Source organism: Dermacentor albipictus, chromosome 2, assembly GCF_038994185.2.
Source record: "Dermacentor albipictus isolate Rhodes 1998 colony chromosome 2, USDA_Dalb.pri_finalv2, whole genome shotgun sequence".
NCBI classification, from domain to species: Eukaryota; Metazoa; Arthropoda; class Arachnida; order Ixodida; family Ixodidae; genus Dermacentor; species Dermacentor albipictus.
Genome location: NC_091822.1, coordinates 164983591 through 164993555, shown reverse-complemented (window position 1 = coordinate 164993555; position 9965 = coordinate 164983591). Strand labels below are relative to the sequence as shown.

The following is a 9965-nucleotide window of genomic DNA, read 5'->3' as shown; positions in this document are numbered from 1 at the left end:
CACAGCCATTTTTTTAACCTGCAGTGCTTAATACCAAATAACTTCATATATTGCAACTGCAACTTGCAGACGTAACATTACGTCAAATCGCGTATTATTTGTGCAGCTTTGTACTTCAATTATGCAACCTACTATGCTTTGGTCGCAAGCACAAGTGATGTGATGAGGCCGTTGGTTGCAGAAACATGTTGCCTCACTCGTTCGGCAATAAAGCGTCAGATTTGCAACATCTTCAATGTATTAATTACATCGTATTTTGTAACACAGAAGCATGGGTCATAATTTTAACGTCAAATTTCGTGACACCTACCTGTATCTTTTTCTTTCTTATGTGACGCAATATGTTTAGGTCACAAATGTGAAACGGCAGAAGAATCTCTCTAGCCTTCATAGTGCTGCCTGTTATGTATGAAACTGTGTGACCTCGACAAATGTAGGTAGTCCAATCGTAAGGCTTGTCACTGGTGTATATCGGAACACCTACTTTACGTTGGTTTAAATACCGTTTCTTTGAACACTGACTATGGCAGCACTGATAGTTGTGGAAAATACAGTGGTCACCATGGGTGCTCCCAGAGCAGCGAAAAATTGTAAACCGATTGTTCTGTTTGGTGGACTATTTACACCAACTGCTGCAAAATTTTACACATTTATGTTCAGCATGACATGTACTGAGGCTTTAAGTTCCATTGCATAATACCATCAAATCTTCATCGCAATTGTTCACAAGATATCGATACAATAACACAAGACTATTACAGCGCACGTCTACAGCTAATAGCCCAACACTTACACTGATGCTGTTACCAGCACCTTGGCACCTTTTATATTGGTGTTGACAGATTCACCTGCACATTGTGGTACACATTTACAAGGTCAAACTGACCACAGTTTGCAAGATGAACATTTATCATACGAACTTTCAATGTGTTTGCATGGATGCCGTGAATAAATATAGTAAAAATGACGATAATTCGGGAACGCAAGGCAGAAAGGGGTGAAGAATACCCTCTGCACGACAGGCATCACAGCAGGTTGTGGTGCCAGTGGAACCTCGGGCGACGACTTAAAGTCGCGTCTGTTACGTTGCGCATGCAGCACTTGGAAGGTGGTGCACTCCAATTGTATTCGTACGACAGCCTCGACCGCACTTCCCTCTGGCACATTACACCGGTCTGCTCGAGGTTTCGGTACTTCTCGTACATCATGGTCGCCGTCTGCTTGTGAGTGACCAGGTACGAGTTGAAGCAACCGCGTGAGCGGTACTCCGTGTCAAAGCGCCGGTCGTGTTTGCGATGGAGCCTCAGCGGTGCCGTCCACGCGCCCACCGACGCGTCCTCACTGAAGTAGTAATCGAATGCGGTGAAAGCCAAGCTTGCAATGTACCTCGCGGCGCTCTGGGGCAGCACGTATCCTCCGCCGCGCGCGTAAGGCAGGTAATACCCATCTCTGAGATACCACGTTCTTTCTGCCCACTTTCCGGACTTGAAAACCGGCGCGTTTCCGGCAAAGTAGCCCCAGTAGAGCTCCCCGTCCGGCCTTTCTCCTTTCCACTTGGCCAGCTCGTCGGCAACGACGTCCACTCTGGCGAACGAGTCGTCGTCCAGCTTCAGCACGAAGTCGAAATAGTAGTGGCCCACGATCCACTTGAGGCTATGGACCAGCTTGCTGGTTAAGTCCTCGTACGAGTCCTCGGCACCGTCGAGGATCACGACGTCGTCAAAGCTAAGCGACTCTCGCTTGAGGTTCTCCACCCACTGCAGTGGCGTACCGTGAGCACCCACGAAGAACTTGTAAACGATGCGCTGTTCGGACGCGGCTGCCAGCTTCAGCCACGTCCGGCGCGCTGCGTGGCGCAGATGTTCCGTCTTGTGCGACGACAGTATCGCCACGAACAGAAACGTGTCGCCTTCTTTGCCCCACCAGTCCCTCGCGGGGCCTTCCGCTTCTCTCGCGGAGCGCGCTGCGATGTCGTAGCTGCACCACAGTGCGAAAACGAAGCCGAGCACGAACCAAATCACTCTCACCGCGAAGGCACGTCCTCTCGGACCTAAACGACCGGACAACGCGCGTAGCCACACGGGGCTCATGACGAGACTTTCAAAAGCGCAGCGGCAAGTTGTGAACTGAAACCGCGGCTGAAAGCTTTCGTTTGACGATGCGAGCTTTCATTTTCGCAGCGCTTGATGGCGGTGGGCGTGAGCGCTTCCTTTGAACGGCCGCACGCTGTTGCGTTCTTCTTGTTCGCACTGTTTCAGCTCGCTACACATTTAACCGTAGCCGGTTGGCTAGCTCAGTTCATCCGCACTGAATCCAACTTCCCGTCCGTTCGCTGCAGGTATTGCCGTACTCCTGCAGGTTGCATCTGCCGCATCTCCATCCGGAGTGTACGGACCGTCAGTTGCGTCAATCGCATGATGCGCGGGAAAACGCGGAGGTTATACCGTCGAGATGAAGTTGGTAGCTCGTGTCCTCCAAAGTTCTTTTCGCCGGCACAGTTTGAAACGCGTTAAAGGGAATTTTTTAACAATTTATTGCACGCAGCCACGACAAGCAGACATCCATGCAATGGCAGAGTGACGTCAGGGCAGTCACGTGGCCTCCCCATTGTTGCTAGAAACAACGCTAGAAGTACTAGAAGTGAGAGGAAAACCAGCCGCTCCAAGCCACGGCCTGTCCAAGCTTGTCGGGATGCGCGATCAATTTTTTTCCTTACCCGTGTCACTGGGTGGTCTGTGGTCGAATAGATAGCACATCGGACAGCTGGGCTGAGGGAACAGGGTTCGAAACGAACCATCGGTCGAACTGGGGTCTCTGCATGATGAGAATGTGGCAGTGTGTACATGTGCCGCTATTCAACAAACCTCCAAGGTCGGAACGTCTTGCACGCCGACGTAGGTCACTGTAGATGCAGGACTGGAGAGGTAAAAGCTGAATAAAGATATTTGGCGCCCACATCAAGCACTGGGCACATGCCATTCAGTCTGGTTTTCAATGAACCTATTTGATGCCAACCTGCGTCGCTTAATTGCATGCGCCAGCTAGCTGACATGTGTGCCACGGGATGAACGTCTAACACCAACTCAAGTAACGAGACATGTGCCACTGGGAATCTACCGCTCTAGAATTACAAAAATAATTCCTTAAACTTCCCCGGTTCTGAGGGGAATCGAACGCACGCCACAATGTCTCCTCAAGGACAGCAACACTGCATATGCTTGACCGCGTAACAAGAATGCATTGCGGTGAAGCTGAATGTAACGTATTTTGCAGCGCTCGAGGCTTCTTCCGCGTTGAAGTGCTTTTCGTCGATCTTTACTGCTGTTTATTGAATAAAAATGGTAATGTACGTCTGTGTCCGTGAGTTAAAAGATTTATAGAAACTAATGGCACTTTCTTGCACTGTGTAAAAAACAGAAACCTTTTATTTACGGAGGTTTCTAATATGCACCTGTTAGCAACTACTGCAACTCATTGGTGACCATACGTATGCGGTCCGGTTCACCAGTCACAATGTGGGAGCTAAAGAGAATTAAAGAGAAGTGAGTGCATTCACTTCGGTCGGTGCAGTTGCTTCTTTATTGAAAGCAACCTTTGATTATATCATTGAATAAAGTTGCGCCATTTTGCAGTTTTACACGCATTCCTCCCGTCTTTTCTTAACCTGGAAGGTCTGGCAGCAGATGCATGTTCGTCCTCCATAAGATTTAGTGGCACAGTTTACGTCAAGATAGCCAACGCAGTTCCAAAATCATAGGATATTGCGCGTGATCCAGTGCAAGCGAGCACACTGCAGCGAATTCTGTTACTTTTACAAAACACCTAATTGCTGCTCACAAGGCTAAAACTGCACTGTGACTGAGTTGTCCACTTGTGGAGAGTTCTTGGCATATTTGCTGTGCATGCAGTGTCAAGGCCTCTGCAGACAGTTTCAGAAACCACGACCTCTTGCCTGGCATGCATGAAGCCTGACCGTGTCTCCATTTTTCCTCCGCGTTTAATTGCGATATCAATTGTTTGGACACACCAGGCGCATTGTCGCCGTCATCGTCACTAGTTGTGATGTTCCGTATAATGACCAAGAACAACGCTTAATTTCGCCGCAAACGCGCGAGGGGAGCCGACTATGGCTCGATCTGGCGCGCGCAAGGAAGGAAAACGGGGAGGATGCGCGCCATCTTCCGTCGCGCGAAAGGCCCTGGAGGAGGGCGGCGTTGTGCTCCAGCAGCAACAGCGCATTCCGCGGCTGCGTGCAAAGGGAACCGACGATGGCGACTATTGCGCGCGCAAGGGAGGCAGCGCGAGAGGCAGGGGGCGTTGTGCTCCGGCAGCAACTGCGCATTGCGCCCAATCTTGAAAGTGATCTGCAGAGTGTATAGATAACTTTCTGCATTCTCGCCTCTCAGTTTGCGTTGAAGCGGCAGACAGCACGAAGGTCACGTCGTTCGCTGCTTCTGCAACGCATCCACGCGCCAGTGTTTTGACAGCGAGTGTCCGAATATTCGCCTTTCGGGCGGAACTGCGACGTTTTAATGACATCACATGTGACATATCGTAACATATTTGATAGGCTTACAGTATTTTATTTCTAGAATCGTTTTTATCAAAAAAGGAACACACATTCACCCCTGTTGGCACATTCTTTCTTGTATGTCAAAAAGACAACTGTAAATTCTGAACAATATTCTTACTTGCAACAACAGACACAAATATACGACACAATGCACTTCTGAACACAGCTGGCACATAAATATTTGTTCTCTTGATCGTTCTGTATTGTACATGAAATACAGTAGCATGGCCAGGAGGGACACACTGGGAATGCTTTCCCCTCCCCCTAAATTTCTGTAAGCCACACTGTGACTTGTCTAGCACTTCTCTTCTCCGGTCAAGTGCATGAACCCCTCGAAAAAAGATTTCTGGCTGCGCACGCCACTGAGGAAAGACTCCAAAATCAAAGTGAGGTTTTGCTCTACACAACTGATATGCATTTATGCAGATTCAGCAAAGGTAAAATAAGAAAAGACTGCCTATATTGTAAGTACCAAAAGTTCAGGTAACAAAAGTACACACGACTGACAGTGTGGGAGTGCAACCAAAGACTGCAAAGTATGAAAACATGGCTTTCGAAAAACTACAATGAAATAATAAAAAAAGCCTTCTGCTTTAAAAGGTACACTCATGCTCATTTTTTGGCTTGCACATCGAACATAAACAATACTGCTTACTAAAGTTCTACCATGGTCTCACGGCTTACAGAATGATGTCCTATGCTATTAATAGTTTGCTGATGGGCTAGTTGATACTTCGCTAGCATTACGCTGTTTTCATTCCAAGCTCATTACTATGTTTTGCAATTTTCTTCTTGGGCAGAAAATTACCAATTTTTGGCACTTTATATTTTTGTAGATTTTAAAAGGATCTTCATGTTTGTGCAGTATGCTCATTCTGTACATTACTTCTTGTCAGTCTGCTCTTATGCACACCTCACTAATGGCGTTTTTCACTGGTCGATTCGGAGCAGGATTTCTTGCTCCGTGGCAACGAATCCGAATTTCACTGGTCGATCTGGAGCGGGTTCGCGCGTTCCACTGGTCGTTTCGGATCAACTCGCTCCGCGCCGGATCGCTCTCACTTGCTCCGCCGCCGAGGTGCGGATTCGGGCGGAAATAGCTCGCGTCACTTCCGTCTTCAAGCGAAATCGGTACCGGTTGGTACGCACAACATTGTGTTGCTTCGCAAAATGGCTGCGTTCGTTGCTGCTGCAGAGCTCGCGTTTAGCGATGAGAGCTCGGACGACAGCGATTACTAGGTGACGCAGGTGCTGTACGAAGCCTTCTATGCACGTTGTCCATGCATAATCCTTGCGGGCGCTACATGGAAATGACGGATTCTGCGATTGCCGTGGTCAAATTACGCACGGGGGACGGTGAGTTTGGTTGCCGTGGAAACGTAGAGAGCAGGTCGGGCATGGTTTCCGGAACCGGTTTGTGCGACGTGCACGCAGACTTCCTGTGTGATCCCCCACGGAGCATTTTTGCGCTCCGCTGGCCGATTCGGATTCGCGAAACCCGAGCGCTCGCTCGAGGATTTCGGCGGCCGCTCCAGATCGACCAGTGAAAAACGCCATAAGTTTGCATCTTTTTCATACCTGTATTGCATACTGCCAGTCCCTTGCACGCAAATCTAGGCTAATGTTTCATTTTGCAATCTATTGTGTAAAATAAGAAATTTGACATCTGTATTTGCATGGCTTGAAAAAGAAAGGTAAACATGTAATCTTTGTGCATGCCCATTTGCAGATGCAGTTCATTAACACACCAACAAAATACTCCACTGGTGCTGTGTGCATTGCTTGCTTTGGTTACAAGCTGGCAGAAGGCAACAAGAGTCCATTAGTTACTATTGTCACAGCACACTTCACAGGCTCCCATGCATATATATATATATATATATATATATATATATATATATATATATATATATATATATATATATATATATTCTACTTACATATATACATACTACTACCCAGTTTTCGGACACATGCCACCGAAGCGGGATGCTTACTTTCTCGTTTCAAAGAAATGGGACTATGATTCTACAGTAACGTCCTTTACTAGGGCAGTTTCCTTCCTTTAAGAATTTGTTAATGTTCACTGCAATTGTGTGAAATTTCTATTTTCACTCAAATTTTGAGCAACAATTTTGACGTTCATTGACCGCTCTTCATCCTTTTCGTTAATGTGAGCTCAGGTTTTCCTTTGTTTGTTCCAAGTTTCTTTTTCATAAATTAGCATGTTTTCCTGAATAAACTATCGGTTCATAGACAGTGCTTGCCCCAAGTCACAAGTAGACCTCGAAGGTTTTCATGCTGCTTATGATGGGTGTTTTACTAAAAATATCCCAAGAAAGAAAAACTTTCCTGCATAAAACATCACTGGGTAAACTGCAGCCTGATCCATAGGTTATTGTGGCTATATATTTAGCAAGTTGGGCCCTCATGAGAAAGACTCTGACAAACAAGTCGAGGAAGAAGTGTGCGAAATGACTAGGTAGTTTTAGAAGCACTCCTCTGATGCAGAGGACTTTTTGTGATGTCCACTCGTACTAGGTTGATGCAGCCTGTGCACAGCTGAATGACACTTGACATTTGTACAACGCACAGTAGTAAAGGAACTCTTTTGCAAACTAATTATGCCATAGCAAACAGTGTCCAAGAGGCAGCTGCCATCATGCGACATTCAGTCGGTGACACTGCTGCACAGTCGCTAAAGCGTCCCTTTGTTGATATGAACACATTGGTGTGAAGGTGCCCTACGAACTTTTACCTCTGAATATGCATGCTTAATAACACAGGCAGCTACAAACTGCCCCCACAATGCTATCCAGGATGTATTTCATATCACAGATACCTTGAATGCAGCCAAACATTGCAAGTAAATACATTTTTGACATGCAAGAAATAAATTTCGGAGACTGCAATTGCTGGTTACTTTGCCAAAGCAAGGACATGTCAGTGATGCTGCAGGTGTAGCACTGGGCTGGGTGAGGTCCATAGTAACTGACTTATGGCACCTTCAGCTGAACCTTTTCCCTACAGTGGATGCCATTTTCCAGACTGTGATGCCTCTGAAATGGCTCCCGCAGGGCATGACTTGGTTTGCCATATGTCGCTGATGTGAATTTAGCACTGATCGAAGTGATCTACATAGCCGCATGCTAATCACCACCTTAGATACACCCCATTTCCACAGAAGACACCACCTTGAAGATGTGCACAGTCTCTGAAATGTCTCTTGGGTGCCATGGCTACTGCCCTTGCCTGAGCAGCCGCATACAACGTTTCTGTTGCGAGTGCAGCACTGGTCACAGTGAGCGTATGATCAGCCGCAGTTCCTTCCCACAGAAGACATCATACTAAAGATGCGCGTGGTCTCTGAAAATGTCTCTCAGGTGCCAAGGTCAATGCCTTGCCCTGGCATTCATGTGGGGTAGCAAACGATTAACCTGCAACCTGGTTAACCTCCCTGCCGTTCCTTTTCTTCCTCTATCTCTCTTGGCATCCGTATGTCGCTGACGTTGCGGACGCAGCACAGCGACAGCCGAGCTTTTTTGTTGTACACGTACGACATCCTGAGTTGAACCTCCTGTTTGCACAGCACGCCCAGTTCTACCAGGTTCTTGTACTTTTCTTCCATCGTGGCCACCGTCTGTTGATGCGTCACCAGGTAAGAGTTGAAGCAGCCCCGGGACTCGCGCTCGGTGTCGAAGCGGCGGTCGTGCGTCCTGTTCATCAACAGCGGCGCTAACCAGACGCCCACCGCGACGTCGTCGTTGGCGTACAGGTCCAAGAGCTTCGAGTTGTACCCAATGTAGACAACCGTGTACCAGGAGAGGACGTAGCCGCCGCCGCACGCGTACGGTAGATAACGGTCGCTAAGAAACCACGCCGGCTCAGCCCACGGGCCGCTGCGCGATACCGGCGCGTAACCTGCGAAGAATCCCCAGCAGAGCAACGGATTGCGGAAGTCCATCACCGAAACGCGTCCCAGCTCCCTAGCGATGGTGTCCACCCTCGCGAACGAGTTGTCGTTCAGCTTGAGCACGTACGAGCACTTGTAGTTCGAGAACACCCAGAGATACGCTTGCAGCAGTTTGAACGTCCGATTGCTGAAGGAGTCCGGCACGTTTTCGAGGAGAATCAAGTCGCCGTTGGCGCGCGCTTCCCGTTCCAGGGCGATCCGCCGCTCGTCCGGGACACCGAGGGAGCCCACAAAGAACCGGTGAACGGTGGCATGAGTGGAGAATTTGAGCCATGTGCGTCGCGCGGCGTCGCGTAGAGCGTCGTTCTGTTGATACGACAGCACTGCCACGAAGAGGAAATCCCGTTGTGGAAGTGTCACTTTGAAGTCCGTGTACAAGGGATTGTCGCCTAACGGCCTTTCGTGAAATTGCCACCATGCTAGCAAACCGCAGCAGATCCCGAAGAAGAACCAAAACGGTCTGAAGAGACTGAAGCACTGATGCGCGCGTGTTTTCAAAGGGAACAAATTTGATTTCTTTGAAGTAGATGGCATGATCGCGGCGTTGCAACTGTTGAGTAGACTATTCGGATTCAACTCGTTTTACCAATGCGCTTGAGTGTTATGGCCTGTGTTTGTATATTTTCACGATAATTACGTTATTCATGCGGTAGTGAAATCAGTTTAAGAAGACAAAAGCGTCTTTGGCGGCTACAAACATTACTTTGCTATCGTAGTTCAAAACCGTCGACCGCCGCGGCCATCATATAGAGCCACCTTGATGATCTTGAAAAGGCGATAGACACGTGAAAAAGATATCCGAAAAGAATTAAAACAAAGTAATAAACAAATAAAAATTTCAAACAAAAATAAATTTATTACCGAAAGTATGCATAAAACTGGGTTTAGTTTACACGTGATATTGTTATTTTTATCATCCAGTTCCGCTGACGTCCTTGCAACACCGCCTTTTCGATGACTGCCAGAGAACATGGCGTACTGTGTGCTGCGATTCTGCTGCTGTGCATTTGTCAAACTTCATGACGTGTAAATCGTTTGTTCTCAGATCTACGGCAACGCGAAGACATCTTCGATGTGTAGACTTACGCACCGTGCCAGCGTTGGACGCATTGTTCAGTGACATCTGCTCTCACTTAAGGTTCAGCTACTTCGTACAAATCGCTAGGTATGGCAGTGCATGTTTTCTCTTTGGCCCCGTTTAGCCTTCGCACGGATTACTGAGATATTTGTTTGTTGCAACATCGCGCGTTCCGGGTGCGCCAGAGCGGAAGTTTAAAAGGGAAACGCTTTTGACGTCATTAATTAATCTAGATCACGTTCCTCAGTGTCGCGATTGATAAGTGTGCCCTCGCATAAGGTGTCTGCGTCGGCACCTTCCCGAAGTCGCGTTTTCTAACAACAGTAAGGACGTGCGAAGAA

The 9965-nt window shown here is 47.9% G+C and overlaps 3 protein-coding genes across 4 annotated transcripts in view; 1 reads left to right on the top strand and 2 right to left on the bottom strand.

The window, feature by feature from the left end:
• On the bottom strand, positions 1-2605 carry LOC135910687 (beta-1,3-galactosyltransferase 6-like). Its single transcript, XM_065442729.2, has one exon. It carries the CDS (start codon positions 2088-2090, stop codon positions 1026-1028), a length of 1065 nt encoding a protein of 354 aa, XP_065298801.2. The 5' UTR covers positions 2091-2605; the 3' UTR covers positions 1-1025.
• Positions 2606-7165: 4560 nt separating this feature from the next.
• On the bottom strand, positions 7166-9349 carry LOC139056258 (beta-1,3-galactosyltransferase 6-like). Its single transcript, XM_070534338.1, has one exon. It carries the CDS (start codon positions 9078-9080, stop codon positions 8022-8024), a length of 1059 nt encoding a protein of 352 aa, XP_070390439.1. The 5' UTR covers positions 9081-9349; the 3' UTR covers positions 7166-8021.
• A 168-nt stretch (positions 9350-9517) lies between these two features.
• LOC139046713 (ubiquitin-conjugating enzyme E2 J2-like) overlaps positions 9518-9965 on the top strand; it is a 30828-nt gene continuing 30380 nt past the window's right edge. Inside the window, exon 1 of one of the 2 annotated variants that reach the window (XM_065442736.2) lies at positions 9518-9711. The gene's annotated coding sequence lies outside the window, so the exon portion shown is untranslated. The remainder of the gene's footprint in view (positions 9712-9965) is intronic. The other variant, XM_070534339.1, reaches the window with a different exon arrangement.

Coding starts and splice junctions, on each gene's coding strand:
- LOC135910687 (XM_065442729.2), bottom strand. CDS start 2,090: ATGAGCCCCGTGTGGCTACGCGCGTTGTCCGGTCGTTTAGGTCCGAGA.
- LOC139056258 (XM_070534338.1), bottom strand. CDS start 9,080: ATGCCATCTACTTCAAAGAAATCAAATTTGTTCCCTTTGAAAACACGC.